Source organism: Diabrotica virgifera, chromosome 9, assembly GCF_917563875.1.
Source record: "Diabrotica virgifera virgifera chromosome 9, PGI_DIABVI_V3a".
Classification (NCBI taxonomy): Eukaryota; Metazoa; Arthropoda; class Insecta; order Coleoptera; family Chrysomelidae; genus Diabrotica; species Diabrotica virgifera.
The window spans coordinates 154,836,518-154,856,212 of record NC_065451.1 but is presented as its reverse complement, the minus strand read 5'-3'; the positions used below and the strand labels follow the sequence as shown (position 1 = coordinate 154,856,212).

The 19,695-nt window shown below is 32.1% G+C and overlaps 4 protein-coding genes across 5 annotated transcripts in view; 2 read left to right on the top strand and 2 right to left on the bottom strand.

The window, feature by feature from the left end:
- The window catches only part of LOC126892258 (catalase), a 540,038-nt gene that overhangs the window by 231,725 nt on the left and 288,618 nt on the right, over positions 1-19,695 (bottom strand). The window lies entirely within an intron of this gene.
- Positions 1-19,695, bottom strand: part of LOC126892268 (catalase-like) — a 290,237-nt gene that overhangs the window by 248,033 nt on the left and 22,509 nt on the right. The window lies entirely within an intron of this gene.
- On the top strand, positions 4,664-9,873 carry LOC126892705 (uncharacterized). The gene is made up of 5 exons (XM_050662337.1): positions 4,664-4,720; positions 5,467-5,664; positions 6,093-6,302; positions 6,469-6,539; positions 9,702-9,873. The coding sequence occupies exons 1-5, from the start codon at positions 4,664-4,666 to the stop codon at positions 9,787-9,789; spliced, it is 624 nt and encodes a 207-aa protein (XP_050518294.1). The 3' UTR covers positions 9,790-9,873.
- On the top strand, positions 11,219-12,920 carry LOC126892265 (uncharacterized). Of its 2 annotated transcripts, none has more exons than XM_050661778.1 (6): positions 11,219-11,355; positions 11,423-11,595; positions 11,654-11,740; positions 11,890-11,961; positions 12,021-12,074; positions 12,689-12,920. In XM_050661778.1, the coding sequence occupies exons 1-6, from the start codon at positions 11,276-11,278 to the stop codon at positions 12,880-12,882; spliced, it is 660 nt and encodes a 219-aa protein (XP_050517735.1). In that variant the 5' UTR covers positions 11,219-11,275; the 3' UTR covers positions 12,883-12,920. The 2 variants fall into 2 exon arrangements, with proteins under 2 accessions (XP_050517735.1, XP_050517736.1); XM_050661779.1 differs by having other exon boundaries at positions 11,228-11,355; positions 11,407-11,595.

Genomic DNA, 19,695 nt, shown 5'->3' with positions numbered 1-19,695 from the left:
GATTATAGCGCCACCTATCCGTAATTAGAAAAAACGTTTCGAATAAAAGTTGCTTATTTTTACGCAAAGAATCCAAATCTGAAATAAAAAAAGGAGTTCCTATTTAAGATTTTAAAGTAACCATTGGTACCATTCGATAGATTTCAGAAAAAATATTCAGAAATTCTAGTGTATTACCTAATAAGCAGTTACCGTTAAGCTGGGTCCCGACTATGTAACAAAACATGTTAAATAACAAAGTTTTGTAACTTGTTACAAAATTTTAAAAAAACAAGTTTTAAAACACAGTGTTGTATAACATTTTTCTGGTTATATAGCATGTTTTATGTTATCCAACAGATGTCGGTAAACATCAAAGAAAGTTATAAAACCGCACCGCGACTGATCTACACCTAAAAACATGTTATTGAAACAATCTCTGGCATAGTACCTACGCGAGCAGCAACCGTTGGAGTCATATCGCCTTGTTCATTCTGGAGTGATTGTGCTAGATTTTTCTTTGCTCTGTTCACGTAGGGTCATTTACGCGATGAAATTGTCGAAAGAACTGACTACTCATTTAATTGAGCTATTTCGTAAGTAACGAGTATTATGGGATTGCTATGGGATGAGCTACATTTATTGATTTAAAAAACAAATAAAAAACACGATGAATAGACTGAAATAGAAGTGAAAATAGATACAGAAACTGTAGTTAAAACTAATGCACGTACGCCTATAACTCAAGCCAACAAAAGAAAAGCAGTACGCGGAACCTTAACAGCAAATCGGTGCAAATCAACTCTAAATTTGACATAAATACTATTCTCTACAGAGCAGAGTGTTCAGACATAAAACCTGTAACATTCACTTCATTCGCTACACAGATGCAGACTGCTTCATCAGCTACTCAAACAGGCACTCAATCATACAATATATCTGAGCCTTTCTATTCCGTCCACTACACCTACATCCGCTACTTCTCCAGCTACACCAATTCAAACAGACAGTGACACTCAATCATGAACAGGTGAAGACGATAATACTGAGGAATTAAATTTTACACAAATGTTATACTTCCTCTCTGAAACAATGAGTAAAAAGTTTAAAAAATATACTTTGCTAATAATATAATTGTTAATCTTTCTCTTATTGGAATTGCATCTCGAAATGTCTTTCCTGCCTATTTTATGGCCGATGTCATTTATAAGAAATTCAAAATCAGAACTTTCTATTCTTAAGAAGTTTTTAAAACTGCCATCACATTTAATGTCTCCTGTCGATGGGTCTATGTTATCTCTTTCCAGATCAGCTAAAAGAGCTGTACCACTACCTATATTTTGCTCGAGCTGCTAATGAAGGACACATCCAAAATATTAATTTAACACGCCGGTGTCGCCTCCACAATATTACACAAGCTGCTGTTGCTATGAAGAGATCCTCCATACTTATATGACGCATTTCTATATACTACCTAACCTACCAGCTATCCATCTAAAATGCTGCAAAATTTATGCGCATGTTGTTGTTTTGTTTTTTGTTATATAGTCTGGATACTCATGCTATATTATACCAAGTTACATAACAAAGTTGTACAACAAATTTGTTGTACAACTTTGTTATTAGCATGTTTTGTTACATAGTCTAGACCCGGCTTTAGAAGTTCCCCGTTTCAGGAAAAAATATTGTCTTAAGAGCGATAGCCTAGTGACCTAGTGGGTAGACCTCGGATCTCGGATTCGTAAAGCAGAGGTTTCGATTTCAAATCCGGGGTGTGGATCTCCGATTTTTTTATTTATTGTTACTGCATTCATGTCTGTAGACAATGTTGCAATCTATTATGAGCACAATAAAAAAATATAGTAATAAAATAATAAATAAATATTTCAAAAAAAAACAAGAAAAAAAATACAATCACTGGAAGCGAAACTAAACAATACGGAAGAAATATAACCACTGGATTCGGAACTGGATATGGAACTGGATAATATTAGAAAACTGATATTATAATATGTAAGCAGTACGAGCCTAGTAGGCCCATGGCTTGATGTACTATTCTTTTCCACTCCCTTTTGTCAGTCGCTTTTGTTTCCCAGTTCCTTCAGTTAATTCTTCTCATATCTTCTCTAACTCCATTACTCCATCGTGACCTCGGTCTTCCTCTTCGTCTTTTCTCTGCCAATGCACTAGATAGTACCATTCTGGGAATTCTAGATGGAATCATCCTCTGCACATGGTCCAACCATCTAAGTCTTTGCGCCTTAATTACTGCTAGTATGTTAGGATCTTGATAGAGCTCAGTTTCCCACCGGGTGGAACAACAACTCTTGATGTTTTTTTGTTGTGACCCATGTTTCAGAAGCATACGTTACTATCGGCCTTATTACGGTCTTGTAAGTTCTTAGTTTTGCTCTTCTTGATATATGTTTACTTCTTAACAACCCATTAAAAGCAAATATAGCGCGGTTGCCCGACATAATTCTCTTTTGTATTTCTTCTTCACAGTTAGGATCTCTTGTGAAGACAGTTCCTAAGTACTCAAATCTCTAAACTTCTTCGAATTTATACTGTGTTCCCTTCGCTGTTGTCATTGTTATGTATTGCCCCCGAACGAATTGCTTATTTGTTCATTCCATATACTTTGTTTTTGCTTCATTTATATACAATCCTTTGGTTGCTGCCCTCTCCTCGAGTTTCATGACTGTTTCTATAAGTTCTATTTTGCTCCTAGCCAAGATTACCAAATCGTCTGCGAATGCCAAGCACTGATGTTTTTTGTGGTAGATCAGACCTGTTCTATTAATGTTTGCTTCCTGTATAACCTTTTCTAGTAATATGCTAAACATTATAGACGATAATGGATCACCCTGCCGCAGTCATTGTTTGACCTCAAAGCTTTCTATTATAGTATTGTTTATCTTGACTTTATCATACTGATATATCATACTGATATTGTTTAAAAACACTAATAATATTGATATAAAATGTTAATCAATTTTATTTATTGTTATAAGAATCAAAGGTAAATATGATTAGGCGAATGAAGCCTTAGGTTTCCTAGTCAATATCCCAACCACACACACATGTTGCAATCTATTTCAATACGGTTTATAGTACAAACTATACACTTAGTATTAAAATAGTCTGATATATTTTTTTAGTTGAGGACACTTGTTCACATTGCATTGTTTCAGGATAAGGTGAAATATCTTCAATAAATGGAAAAAAGCATGTATGTCATATATTATAATACTTTCTATACTCTTAATATGTAGTCTCGTATAAATTTGTAGTGACATGATTTTAAGTATAAGAACAAGAAGCTTGCAACAATTTTCAGAGAAAATAGAAAACTAAAACTATTTTAAAATGATTATTCGAAATAAAACATATGATCATATTCACTGTATTTGCCATCTAGTGGAATAACTGTAAAATTAAGTCAGTAAAAAAGGTACATTAAGTTTAATTAAATTAAGTAAATCATCTTGTATACTAAAATTAAGGTTGGAAAATTGTCGTTTCAAAATGAAAATCGACAGGGGCAACAGTACCTATACTAAAATACACTCTGTATAGATAATTATGTCAATGTTAATAATACTGGATAGAGAATTGAATATCGTTTCAAATGAGCTAGCACACGCCCCTATTCCCTATTTAAAAATAAGGGGTGGGGGAAATGGAAGGGAGGGGGTTGACAAATGACAGATATGTATGTACCGTAAAAACTGTGTTCCCCTTAGATCAAAAGTCGGGCTTTTATATTTATATGTTAAGTTCAATATAAATTTCACATAACTGAACTATCACTGTATCCTCCATTTTGATTATTATTGTTCTCAACTAACGCTATTTTCAAAATTCTTGCTTTCCTATCCATCTTTAACGTAAATTATTAAAAAATATAAAACTATTTCTTTATTAACGCTAGTCTCCGATAAGGCTACCGTGATTTAATGCTGAGGTACTAAAATGTTATAAAATTAACAAACAGTACGAGCAAGAACAAAGAGTCCACATCCTTCTTATAACTACAAGTGACTGAAACAACGAAACAATAATAATTCTTACTGTGCTATACAGAAAAAGGCAGTAGAAACGATTAATCTCATATTTATCGACAACACTGTATGGTCCTCACTTGATGAGCTGTAAGGAAATATACACGTAAAGTTGTCCTCACTTTGTGCGCATAACGAAAAATTATATACAGTCTCACTTTAATAGCTGCGTGTAATGGCCTCACTTGGGTGGCAATATACTTGAACAATACGGGGCACATATACGTAATCTTTTTTGTGTATACTCGTCATTTTTTAATTGCTATTTACTTGTCAAGGTCACTATGAAGAGTTGAAACGATTATGTCTACGTTTTCTACCGGTCCTCACTAAGTGCGCGTAATGTCAGGACCTCACTTTGATATCTGTGCATAAATATATATATATACGCGAGCAACGCACCATGCGAGTCCCGATATATCCAGCAGACCACCCGAGACCCACCATAACCAAAGTGTATAATTAGATTTTTATTATAGAAAAATAAAGAATATAATATGAACTTTTATGGGCCCCAGAGAGGGGTAAGAAAAATCTTTTAGTTTAAAAAATCTATACGGAGCATACCGTGCGAGTCCCACTTACAAGTCAAAAGGACATGCGAGTCCCGCCAGTTATACATGGCACACTCATCAAACAATATGAGACCCAGCGATGTTGCCACAACGCTGGGTCTCGTAATGTTTGCCGAATATTTTAGGTACTTCCCCGGTTTGTATATTTCACCTCGAATTTAACAGTTTTGTTTCAGCGGTTATTTTAATTCTTGTGAATAGTAAGGGCGGACGTAAAATAGTGATTTTAGGCGCAAGGATAAATATTAGGTACATATGGAAAATAGATCAAAAAAAATTTTGGAACTCGCGTTGGACGAAAATAATAAAAGTAAGTACCTCAAGTGTTTTTTAATTTATGCAAAGTAGTTAATATTACTTACACACGTCTAATTATTTAAAGTTTTTACAAAATATTTATTATAAATGAATTAATAAATTAAAAAATGCCATTTTATTATAAACTTCGGAGCGCTTTTATAAATTATGTTTTTTTATTGGCAATTGTTGGTGGAATAAATAATTTTTTATTCTATTCTTATTTATTTCTTAAATTTTTAGAAAAAGATTATTCAAATGCAAATAAGATGGGGAAATCTTATTTTGGGCCGCCTAGCAAAACGAAACAAAATGCGAAGAAAACAACTGAGCTTTTAGAGCCCAATGTAAAGATCTTATCGAACGTTAACCTTAAAGAAAAAATTGATAACTACTTGCAAACTATAACAACTCCCCTTTTTTTTTTTAATGTCAAGAAAATAAAATAGATGAATCAACATTATCTGAAAGTAAAAATAACGTAGAGGTAAGTCTTGATCTCATTTAGTGTAAATTAAAGTATACACCAAGAAAACTATTTTAATTTTTAGACTCCATTTAATAAGTATGATAAAGAAAAAAAACAGGACCATTTAAAACCCAAAGCAAATATTTTACTGGAACCAGATGTTAAACTTAATGATAACATTGATAACGACTCACAACCTTTAAACAAAACCTTGGATTTATATGAATTTCAAGAAAATGATTTAGAGGAAAAAGCATCAAAATCGCCTGAGTACGACAAGGTAAAAATTGCTTTAAACAAAATATTTAACAAAAACTTGTTTATTTTCATACTACTTGTGTGTGTGTGTGTGTGTGTGTGTGTTTTTGGCATCAGACAAAGTCTATTTGCCACAAACTATGACGTAAGAAAGATCAAATGTCTACTTTCGTCCTAATCACAAAATGAACTAATATGTCATAGACTCTTTTATCAAATGAAGCAAGGAGTGCTGAAATATTTACTGGAAGAGGAAATTTTATATTATTTAATTCCGTCATTAGTTCCAATGTTTCAAGTGTATATTTAGTGCAGTCGAAAAATATAATATGGTTTAAGTCGCCTATCGACATATTATTGCACCTTCATACTACTTATTTGCTCTATTTTATAAAACGTAATATCTTAAAAAAGTCTTATTTTGGTGTTAATTATTAAATATTGCTTTAGCTGGAAGAAAAAACTTACACTCCATTAAAAGCTGTAAATTTTGATTGCTATCCAATTTTGACCAAAATTGACACGAATCTAAATACTGACCATAGAGACTATGAAGACAATGAAGACTTTAGCGAGTCACGTGACACATCCTCATATGTACCCGAAACGGAAATAGAGTCTGAGGGAGGGGAAGAGGAAACTATTATTCCAATTTTTAAGGTAATTTTTTAATACGACATATTTAATCAGTTCAAAAAAGTATTGGATAAATCCTTATTTTAAGTAAAATACAAAATGACAAGTAGATACTTATTTTAAAAGATATTGCTCAATGTAATTCTTTATTTATTTATAGACATTACTGATTGTGTGTTATTAATTTTAGACCATAAACGTAACTTGCCCTGAATCAACTTTAACAAAGGACGAACCCTCGGAAAGCCCCATATTTCTAACGTAAGTTAAAGAATTATTAGGTTAATAATTATTAGCAGTCATTGGGAATCCCTTGTCAGGGCCGCTCTGTCCATACGTGATATAATATATAAGTGATATATATTTATGAAAAGGCGCTCCGGGTTTTTGGCTAAATAACAAAAAGCGCAAGAACTATCTTAACCTTTAACTACACGCGCATCAAGTTATAACATAACTACACGCGTGGCGTACTTTATACGCCACAAGAAAATACACTTAAAAACAGCGGATTTGTTTATTTTTTTTTTAAGAAATACATTTAGTTGTTTGTTATAAACATTATTCGGCATCAGTGAATACTTGGAGTTCCTTCTCAGTAAGCCAATTGGGATTTATAACTGGAATCATGGAATAACTGGATTCCATGATAAATAAAATTACTAATAATTTTTTTTAAATGTGCTTTTTTTACAGGAGAAAAAGTATTGTTTATAAAGAAAAATATATTTTGTGCCATAATGACTAAAAAACAATTAAAATATGTACTTATATTACTACTTAGATTATTATAATCGTGGTGTATATTGACCACCACCGGAAACAACAAATTACTGTCCACCTATTATTGTCCACCAACAAACTGTAAATTATGATCTTCTCAGAACGCCGATTATAACGAAACTAAAACCAAATTGTAAATCACATTCCAGTGACAGGTTAGATAGATAAACAAGGTCAAAAATTAAATTTTTTAATATATGTGCAGTAGAATTCTTATATCTGGCGTACAAAATACGCCAGCGCGTGTAGTTAAAGGTTAAATACATAATTTACGTTTATGCACGAAAACATCTTTGTCCTCCTTCAATAGTCAAGGACAGCATGCTTAACCATTGTTCCCACTAGCCAGAAGGGCGGATTATGGATTATGAACCCAGAGCCCAGCAATAGGCCAGCGTCATTTACCTGTTATTTATGATTGTCGTTCTTAAACGTGCATAGTTAAAATTTTGTGAAAAGCGGTATATAGGCCAAGGTAGATCCTCTCAAAATAGTCAAAATTCTAAAAAAATTTTAACAGCATTATGCGTACTTTATTTTGTAATTATTCGTTTAAGTACTTGAGGGGAAGTGGATCGGTAAGAAACAAATTTTGAATGGGGGTCGGTGGGGGTGGTTTATAGGGGTGGAAAATTTGCCTTGCGATTTCCGGCTTAGGTTCGCATTTTTTCTAATAATATTGAACGTAAAAGTTATAGGTATTAAAAAATCAAACAACTTTTGTTCTATGTATTTTTCAACATAACCTCAAAATTTACTAGAAAAACGCCAAAAACCACTTTTTTATGTTTTTCGGTGTAACTTTAACAAAAATTATTTAAATTTAAGCAAATTTGGTGGAAATATACCTTTTTGCATCTAATATTTTTTAAAAATTTTTTAATGGCGAATATCGAACGGTTTCCGAGAAATTTCACTTTTTCATAAAATGACACTATACATTCAATCGAAAAATTTGGTAGCTCAAATTGAGCTTTTTGACTTTTGTAGGTAGGCATTATCTTCGATGAAACGTGTACTTTCAAATGAAAAAAAAGGGCACCTTAAGAGAGAATTTTTTTGGAAATCGCAAAAATCCGAAAAAAACGGTTTTTAGGTTATAGAATTTCAGTGATCGTTATAATTTTGAAGTTATTTATTTAAATTTCGGTTCAAACTTTGTAAAACATATTTGTTAACATTATTTATAATAATTTTAAGTTATTATTTATAAACAGTTTTCAATTATTTAAACACGTTCAGTTAATAAAACTATTGTTTAAACAATATTTTTGCATAAAATTTTTTTTGCAAAATTGACATTTTTGCTTGGAATTTTTTTTTTGTATTTAAAAAAAACAAATCGAAAGTACTCTATGCAATTTTATGAAAAAGGCGATAGATTTTGAGTAAAAATTCGTTGAAAATTTTAATGAACCAGTTCCAAAAAGAAGTAGGCACAAATAAATTGATCAAATTGTTTTTGTAAACTGCACGTGTAACAAGTTTTCATTTTTAATTTTGTAATTAAAACATCTGTACAAAATTTTGAATAAAAAAAATTAAAATTACGTTCTTTTTTATTTCTACGGTCCTGAACACATAAAAACCTAGAGTTATACTAGTCTACCACTTTTTAAAATTTTCAAAGAATTTTTACTCAAAAGCTATCGCCTTTTTCATAAAATTGCATATATGTAATACTTTCGATTTGTTTTTTTAAATACAAAAAAAATTTTCGTCAATTTTGCAAAAAAATTGTATGCAAAAATATTGTTAAAACAATAGTTTTATTAACTGATCGTGTTTAAATAATTGAAAACTGTTTATAAATAACTATGTTAACATGTTTTACAAAGTTTAAACCGAAATTTAAGTAAATAACTTCAAAATTATAACGATCACTTAAATTCTATAACCTAAAAACCGGTTTTTTTCGGTTTTTTTTGCGATTTTCAAAAAAATTCTTTCTTAAGGTGACCTTTTTTTTTCATTCGAAAGTACACATTTCAACGAAGATAATGCCCACCCACAAAAGTTAAAAAGCTCAATTTGAGCTACCAAATTTTTCGATTGAAATTTCTCGGAAACCGTTCAATATCCGCCATTAAAAAAAATTAAAAAAATATTAGATGCAAAAAGGTATATTTCCCGGAATTTGGTTAAATTTAAATAATTTTTGTTAAAGTTACACCGAAGAACATGAAAAAGTGGTGTTTGGCATTTTTCTCGTAAATTTTGAGGTTATGTTGAAAAATATATAGAACAAAAGTTGTTTGTTTTTTTAATATCTACAACTTTTACGTTCAATGTTATTAGAAAAATTGCGAACCTAAGCCGGAAATCGCAAGGCAAATTTTTCACCCCTATAAACCACCCCCACCAACCCCCATTCAATTTTTTTTCCTCCCGATCCACTTCCCTTCAAGTACTTAAACGAATAATTACAAAATAAAGTATGCATAATGCTGTTAAATTTTTTTTTATCTCGAAACAGGATCTACCCTGGCCTAATAGGTGAAGGCGCACAGTAATTTAATGCACAAGGGCGCCAAGTGTGTTTGGCGCGGGCCTGTCCCTTGTAATTTTTTAATTAATTTAAATTGTTTAAATTTAGTTTTAAAATGTACTTTTTTACAGTCTTACTTTTAATTTTTTTAGATCGAAACTAATAATTCCATTGTTGCCCTTTCACATAGAAAAAACAGAGTTTGGGATAGAAAGAATTTCTGTCCAATTTGTTTCGTAGAAGTGAGTCATTTTGCAAGACATTTGGAAAGAAATCATGCTGACGAAAGTCGAGTAAAAAAGATTTTATCTTTTCCAAAAGGATCTAATGAAAAGAAAACCTTATGGGATTCTTTACGCAAGGAAGGAAATTTTCATTTGTTTAGAGAAGAAAAAAAAGTGGTGGCTGTTGGAAGGCCCACGGAAGCCCAAGCATTAGACTTTGACGATTTTGTTGTTTGCGAAAACTGTTCTGGGGTGTACAAAAAAAAATTTTTCTATAAGCATGCTAAAAAATGCCAAGACAAACACACTGGTACAAAGTGTGGGCGACTAAATGCCTTAACTCAATCCCAAACATTTTTAGCGGCTTCTCGCTGCCAAAACAGTTTTTTATCACAGTCAAGATTAAAGAAAGAGGTATTTTGCATTATGAAAGCAGATAAAATAAGCGCCACCGCAAAAAATGATATTTTAATATGTTTATTCGGGGAAACCCATCTTAAAAAACATAAAAGAAAGCAAATTGTAACAGTAACGTCCAACAAAATGAGAGAATTAGCAAGACTTTTGATTGCTCTTAGAGAGTTCACACCTGTTCAGAACCTAATTGATGCTATGAAACCAGAATTATTTGACGATTTAGTTACGGCCACAAAAGTAATTTCGGGATTTAGTAATGCCGATAAAAGCTTTAAATCTTCATCATTAGCACTTCATATGGGTACCACTTTAAAACAAGTATGCGATATAATTAATCGAATGATTTTAAAAAAATCCCCATTATTTACCTTTAAAAACCCTAATGAGGAAAAAAAAGCATTCGAGATTTAAAAACATTATTAGAGACCAGTTGGGCCAATGAAATTTCTTCATTAGCCCTTAAAACAATGAAAGAACAGCAATGGGAAAAACCCCAAATACTTCCGGTGACAAGTGACGTAATTAAGTTTAATAATTTTGTCAAAAATCAGGTTGAAGACAGTGCCAAAAAATTAAACAAACTTTTAGAAAAGGAGGGGAAACAAAATGACAAAAATGATTTACTTCCTTTATATAAAACCTTAGCAAAAGGAATAATGGCCCTTCTTTTAATACTAAATAGAAAACGCATCGGTGAGATTCAATACCTTGAAATTTCTACTTACAAAAGATCATTTGCGGAGCCCAGTGTTCAAAAAGAAATTGCTGAAAGTTTAACTGTTTCAGAAAAACTATTGTGTAGAAACTTTAGAAGAATTATTACAGGTGGAAAAGGTAGCAAACCTGTAGCTATTTTAATTTCTCCTTTTTTAAACGAGAAAATTGAGCTGATGATTAAAATAAGGGAAAAAATAAAATAAATTCCAGAAGATAATAAATACATATTTGCAAATCCAAATTCGTCGAAAGGTTGGTTTCATGGAACAAGTGTAATTAAACAATTTGCAAAAAACTGTGGGGCAAAGGATCCCAACTCTCTAACTTCTACCAAATTTCGAAAACAGACTGCAACAATTTTACAGATTATGGACATTAATAATACTGACATGGAACAATTAGCCATTTTTATGGGCCATACAAAAAAAACCCATGAAGAATGGTATAGGTAAGCCAATCTTGTTAAAGTGGTTTATTATTATATTAGCATAATTAATAGTTGTAATATTTTTTAGACTTCCTCAAGATCTATACCAGACTGCAAAAATAGCCAAACTAATGATCGCTTTGAATAAAGGTGATGTTAATATTTACAAAGGAAAGAGCTTAGACGATATCAATATAGAAGAAAATGACTACTTGGAAATTGAAGACATAGAAACAGAAGTAAATGAAATAAATGAAAAAGGTAGAATTAGTGTACTCGCATTGGTAATTGCCTAAAAGTTTAATAATCCATTTTTTAGAATTAACAGAGCCTACTCATTCTTGGAGTCCTAAAAGTAATTTTAGCGATGTAACCGACGAAAAGATTGAACAAGCTAATAAAAATGGTAGGTAAAAGATTATTATAAACGAAGTTTTAAAAAATCATTACAATAAATGTTATAAATGAAAAAAAAAAAAAGATGAGTAGCTCCTAACTCTTAAAAGCAGTTTTCTACTTAAAAGTAACAAATAACTAATTATTATTAATTTGCAGAAAAAGTTTCGTCGAAGGGTAAAAGAAAGTTATTTACCCATGAAATGACGCATCCAATGCAAAATAATAAAGGTAAAGCAGTTTTAATAAGAGTATATCGAAAAAATGCATGTATTATTTGATTTTTTTAGTTACAAAAAGAAAGGAGGTGCCAACTACTGAAAAAACCGAAAGCACTTCAAATGGTAATTTCTTTAGATAACTATTACTCTGCTACTCGTAATACAATTGTTTTAATTTAATAATACATTTATTACCTAATAGGATTTAAAAAATATTTATTCGTAAAAAACTCTAATATAATAATTTCATTTGTAAAAGGACAATTACCTGTTTTTGTTAAAATTAAAAATGCTTTCCAAATTTTATAACTAATTTACGGCATATTTTTTGTTACAATTTTTAAGTATTATTTTTTTTCTACAACCGTGTTAAAAATGCAATTTTTAGCACTCCATGCATGCGTTAAAAATGCTACTTTAAGGCACTAGTGCTTTAAAATACTTTTAAGGCACTGCAGTTCGTATTGACCGTATAGACAATTTTGATGTAATGTCAAAAAATATAAAAATGGAATGTCAGTCAAGTTCAAGTAAAAGTTTTTGTAGATATTGTTCTGTAATTACGTTTGTAGAAAAAATATTGTATGATATGCGTGTTAAAAAGTACATTTTTAAGGCACTCATGTGAATTGCAGAACTTGCTATAGCTCATTCTGCAAACTTTCACATGCGTGCCTTAAACGTGTACTTTTAACACTTATATCATAAATAACTATTTATGTATTAACTTTTTTTAGCGATTGCAAGGCACCGATGGACCGAAAAGGACAAACAAACTATGCTTAAATACTTTACAAGATTCATAAAAGAAAAAAGGGTTCCGAAAAAAGCAGACGTACAGAAATTTAAAAAAAATAAAGCTGGAGAAAACTTTCAATCAATTGATTGGGTAAAAATTAAAACGTTTGTTTACAATTCTTACAGAGTGTAGTTTTTGTGAAGTTTTTTATTAAATAACGTGTTTCTAAACATTTGTGTTTTAATTCGATTTCGTTTGATATATATTTTTCGGTAAAAATTCATTTAATCTAGCAAATCAGATTCTTAACAAAAATATGATTAATAAAATAGTATCTTATATTATATAAAATTCTTGTGTCATAAAGTACGTTCCCAAACTCCTCTGAAACGGTTCGACCGATTTTTATCCCCCTAGATGATAAGGGTTGTCCACCCCTAAAACATTTTTTGGACTTGTATTTTATTATCTTTTTATAATGTGGATTAAAAAATACATACAACTTTAAATTTTTTCATCGCACAAACGTTTTTTTTTCAACTTAGCGGTATTAAAGAATGGCGGGAGCCCTTCTTTAATCCAATACAAAATCCCACCGAATACAACCAATACGTAATCAATAATCTGGTGAAAAGTAGCCTGCTGACAAAATATAATCAGTCCCGCGATTCTGCTTCTCGGCTACACGATTTACGCCGTCTTTAAATATGGCGGACAGTCGTTCTTTTTGAATCGCGGCCCTGGCTAAAATAAAGTTCAAATGAAATTCCTTTAGTAAATTATAACAAAGCAATGTTGCCGGGTTTTGGGTCTCGCATATAATGTTTGATCAATCTGGGTCTCGGATGGACATACAGCTTACATACAGTCTACCTGTGCGCCGCCTATGGTGCGTTTCTATGAACTAAATTCCGTATATTTTGCGATAGCAAACAGACTTCCGAGTCCAAAAAAAATTTTTTGTTGATCAGTTTTTTTGGATAAGTTGGACCTTCTGCAACCGATATACACGATAAAACCATGCGAGTCCCGCTGAAGGGTCTCGCATGGTCAAAACGGGTCTCGGACGGTGCGCAGCATATGGCAAAATGGGACTCACATGGCCGGTGTGTACGTCTATATATATATATACAATATATATATATATATATATATATATATATATATATATATATATATATATACAGTGATGAGCGTGCTAATAACCGGCAAAATAACACAAGAGATGGAAAACGTATTAAGTTGTGAGATAAAAAGAAATGAAGTTAGTCGAGCTGGGAAATTGTGCGATATTAACCTATGGATTTACATTATGTTGATTTTTTCCCACCTTTAAACGTATCGGGTAAGTTTGGCAACTGCCACTGTCAAAGTGACAGTTTTAGTTGACATACTGATCTGATACGTGTAAAGGTGGGAAATAATCAATATAATGTAAATTCATACGTTAATATCGCTAAATTTCCCAGCTCGACTAGTTTCATTTCTTTTTATCTCAGAACTTAATACGTTTTCCATCTTTTGTGCTATTTTGCCGGTTATTAGCGCGCTCATCACTGTATATATATATATATATATATATATATATATATATATATATATATATATATATATATATATATATATATATATATATATATATATATAATGATGTTGAATAATCGAGTACAAACATAAAAATAAATAAGCAAAATTATTGGTTAATACTCGTAAAGTGAATGTGAAATTAGTTGGAAATATATAAAATGATGAAGGATCATCATTCCGTACATTTCTGTGCAACTATATACACCGGTGTTTCGGCCTATTTGGGCCTCATCAGTATAGTGTAGCAAGTTAAAAAAAGTTGTATGTTAGCTTGTAAAAGGATTACTACAGGAGCAAGGTTACCATTTTTGGTCATATTGTTAGATGACCCGCATATCGCAAGGCTACAACTAACACTGCCAAGAAGGTAAGGCTACCTGAGGAAATGAAAAGCCATAACATTATTAAATAAAATGATGTTGAATAATCGAGTACAAACATAAAAATAAATAAGCAAAATTATTGGCTAATACTCGTAAAGTGAATGTGAAATTAGTTGGAAATATATAAAATGATGAAGGATCATCATTCTAACAAGCTAACATACAACTTTTTTAACTTGCTACACTATACTGATGAGGCCCAAATAGGCCGAAACACCGGTGTATATAGTTGCACAGAAATGTATGGAATGATGATCCTTCATCATTTTATATATTTCCAACTAATTTCACATTCACTTTACGAGTATTAGCCAATAATTTTGCTTATTTATTTTTATGTTTGTACTCGATTATTCAACATCATTTTATTTAATAATGTTATGGCTTTTCATTTCCTCAGGTAGCCTTACCTCCTTGGCAGTGTTAGTTGTAGCCTTGCGATATGCGGGTCATCTAACAATATGACCAAAAATGGTAACCTTGCTCCTGTAGTAATCCTTTTACAAGCTAACATACAACTTTTTTAACTTGCTACACTATACTGATGAGGCCCAAATAGGCCGAAACACCGGTGTATATAGTTGCACAGAAATGTATGGAATGATGATCCTTCATCATTTTATATATTTCCAACTAATTTCACATTCACTTTACGAGTATTAGCCAATAATTTTGCTTATTTATTTTTATGTTTGTACTCGATTATTCAACATCATTTTATTTAATAATGTTATGGCTTTTCATTTCCTCAGGTAGCCTTACCTCCTTGGCAGTGTTAGTTGTAGCCTTGCGATATGCGGGTCATCTAACAATATGACCAAAAATGGTAACCTTGCTCCTGTAGTAATCCTTTTACAAGCTAACATACAACTTTTTTAACTTGCTACACTATACTGATGAGGCCCAAATAGGCCGAAACACCGGTGTATATAGTTGCACAGAAATGTATGGAATGATGATCCTTCATCATTTTATATATTTCCAACTAATTTCACATTCACTTTACGAGTATTAGCCAATAATTTTGTTTGTTATATATATATATATATATATATATATATATATATATATATATATATATATATATATAAAATAGATGAAATAGAGAATGTGGAAAAATCCCCTTACGAACAATTCACACATCCACCATTTCGGGCTGGGAAAAATTTTTCGAATAGAATCAAAGATCCAAACACCAGTTCTTAGAAATGTGTTTCGCCCTCTTCAACCTCTCTGGGCTCGTCGGTAAAGACAAGAGGTTGAATATCTTTAGACACATTCTAATCAAAAAACAACATTCGAGACTTAGACATAGAAGGTGCGTAAGTCTACGGCAAATCCGACAATGACAGTCTCAAGTTTTAATTCCCTAATTACTTAAAGTAAGTAAAATATATGTTTAAAAACATAAGATGTAGATCTTTGAAACACACTCAGTGAACCAAAGATCCAAGGTTATTGGTTTAACGACCACTCGTACGAAATCAAATAGATGAAATAGAGAATGTGGAAAAATCCCCTTACGAACAATTCACACATCCACCATTTCGGGCTGGGAAAAATTTTTCGAATAGAATCAAAGATCCAAACACCAGTTCTTAGAAATGTGTTTCGCCCTCTTCAACCTCTCTGGGCTCGTCGGTAAAGACAAGAGGTTGAATATCTTTAGACACATTCTAATCAAAAAACAACATTCGAGACTTAGACATAGAAGGTGCGTAAGTCTACGGCAAATCCGACAATGACAGTCTCAAGTTTTAATTCCCTAATTACTTAAAGTAAGTAAAATATATGTTTAAAAACATAAGATGTAGATCTTTGAAACACACTCAGTGAACCAAAGATCCAAGGTTATTGGTTTAACGACCACTCGTACGAAATCAAATAGATGAAATAGAGAATGTGGAAAAATCCCCTTACGAACAATTCACACATCCACCATTTCGGGCTGGGAAAAATTTTTCGAATAGAATCAAAGATATAGATATATATATAATCCAATAACCTTGGATCTTTGGTTCACTGAGTGTGTTTCAAAGATCTACATCTTATGTTTTTAAACATATATTTTACTTACTTTAAGTAATTAGGGAATTAAAACTTGAGACTGTCATTGTCGGATTTGCCGTAGACTTACGCACCTTCTATGTCTAAGTCTCGAATGTTGTTTTTTGATTAGAATGTGTCTAAAGATATTCAACCTCTTGTCTTTACCGACGAGCCCAGAGAGGTTGAAGAGGGCGAAACACATTTCTAAGAACTGGTGTTTGGATCTTTGATTCTATTCGAAAAATTTTTCCCAGCCCGAAATGGTGGATGTGTGAATTGTTCGTAAGGGGATTTTTCCACATTCTCTATTTCATCTATTTGATTTCGTACGAGTGGTCGTTAAACCAATAACCTTGGATCTTTGGTTCACTGAGTGTGTTTCAAAGATCTACATCTTATGTTTTTAAACATATATTTTACTTACTTTAAGTAATTAGGGAATTAAAACTTGAGACTGTCATTGTCGGATTTGCCGTAGACTTACGCACCTTCTATGTCTAAGTCTCGAATGTTGTTTTTTGATTAGAATGTGTCTAAAGATATTCAACCTCTTGTCTTTACCGACGAGCCCAGAGAGGTTGAAGAGGGCGAAACACATTTCTAAGAACTGGTGTTTGGATCTTTGATTCTATTCGAAAAATTTTTCCCAGCCCGAAATGGTGGATGTGTGAATTGTTCGTAAGGGGATTTTTCCACATTCTCTATTTCATCTATTTGATTTCGTACGAGTGGTCGTTAAACCAATAACCTTGGATCTTTGGTTCACTGAGTGTGTTTCAAAGATCTACATCTTATGTTTTTAAACATATATTTTACTTACTTTAAGTAATTAGGGAATTAAAACTTGAGACTGTCATTGTCGGATTTGCCGTAGACTTACGCACCTTCTATGTCTAAGTCTCGAATGTTGTTTTTTGATTAGAATGTGTCTAAAGATATTCAACCTCTTGTCTTTACCGACGAGCCCAGAGAGGTTGAAGAGGGCGAAACACATTTCTAAGAACTGGTGTTTGGATCTTTGATTCTATTCGAAAAATTTTTCCCAGCCCGAAATGGTGGATGTGTGAATTGTTCGTAAGGGGATTTTTCCACATTCTCTATTTCATCTATTTGATTTCGTACGAGTGGTCGTTAAACCAATAACCTTGGATCTTTGGTTCACTGAGTGTGTTTCAAAGATCTACATCTTATGTTTTTAAACATATATTTTACTTACTTTAAGTAATTAGGGAATTAAAACTTTAGACTGTCATTGTCGGATTTGCCGTAGACTTACGCACCTTCTATGTCTAAGTCTCGAATGTTGTTTTTTGATTAGAATGTGTCTAAAGATCTTCAACCTCTTGTCTTTACCGACGAGCCCAGAGAGGTTGAAGAGGGCGAAACACATTTCTAAGAACTGGTGTTTGGATCTTTGATTCTATTCGAAAAATTTTTCCCAGCCCGAAATGGTGGATGTGTGAATTGTTCGTAAGGGGATTTTTCCACATTCTCTATTTCATCTATTTGATTTCGTACGAGTGGTCGTTAAACCAATAACCTTGGATCTTTGGTTCACTGAGTGTGTTTCAAAGATCTACATCTTATGTTTTTAAACATATATTTTACTTACTTTAAGTAATTAGGGAATTAAAACTTGAGACTGTCATTGTCGGATTTGCCGTAGACTTACGCACCTTCTATGTCTAAGTCTCGAATGTTGTTTTTTGATTAGAATGTGTCTAAAGATATTCAACCTCTTGTCTTTACCGACGAGCCCAGAGAGGTTGAAGAGGGCGAAACACATTTCTAAGAACTGGTGTTTGGATCTTTGATTCTATTCGAAAAATTTTTCCCAGCCCGAAATGGTGGATGTGTGAATTGTTCGTAAGGGGATTTTTCCACATTCTCTATTTCATCTATTTGATTTCGTACGAGTGGTCGTTAAACCAATAACCTTGGATCTTTGGTTCACTGAGTGTGTTTCAAAGATCTACATCTTATATATATATATATATATATATATATATATATATATATATATATATATATATATATGTTATATGAGAAAATATTAACCTTGAACTAGCCTAAGTTCGCCGACTTCATATTTCATCATACTATTCCCACAGAAACCGCTGAGCAAGCAGCAGAGGAACTTTGTACGAACCGTTGGCCAACATTCATGGGAACAGCGATTCAGCACTTTATACCAAACCTATAAATTACCATTTTCAGATGCCGGGACCACTCTTAGCTGCAACTTCGACCAGTCCAGTTATTGTAGTCATTTTAAATTAATTTAACTTTGTACTATTATGTAAACTTATTGTGTAACAAATAAAATCTTTTTTTAAAAAGTCAAATACGTGATCAGTGATCTAACAATTGGCGCAGTCAGTAGGATCCGTTTAACGTTGCTAGAACACGTGTATACTCACTGGCAGCGGCGGATTCTTATCCCTTAACGGATCAAAGAATCTACGGAAGTCCTCACTCCTGTGAACTACGGAAGGAACACCCAGTGAAGCCCCTGGTAGCCGATCAGAGAGAACAAGACGACCCTTAAAGAAGAAAGCATCTCCGAACAACCTCACTCCTGTGATCTACGGAAGGAACACCTAGTGAAGCCCCTGGTAGCTGAGCAGAGAGAACAAGGCGTCCCGATGTTCTTCTTTATGTAAGTGGATTTTGAATCATCTCGTTAATAATTTTGTTTTAATAATTTACGAAATTGACTATACTGCAAGTCAATTATTAATCAAGATACATAAAAAAAATAAAATACAATTTGATTATCTAATATTTGAAAGTATTAATATTGACATTTTTCTTTATACTATTTTATACTGATATTTTATTGACATATTTTTATTACTTGGTATATTTCTACCATATTTTATTGACATATTTTTACTTGCTATATTTTTGGTATATTTTCTCTTGATATTTTTATTGATATATTTGATACATTTTTATTGATATATTATTTGATATTTTTATTGAT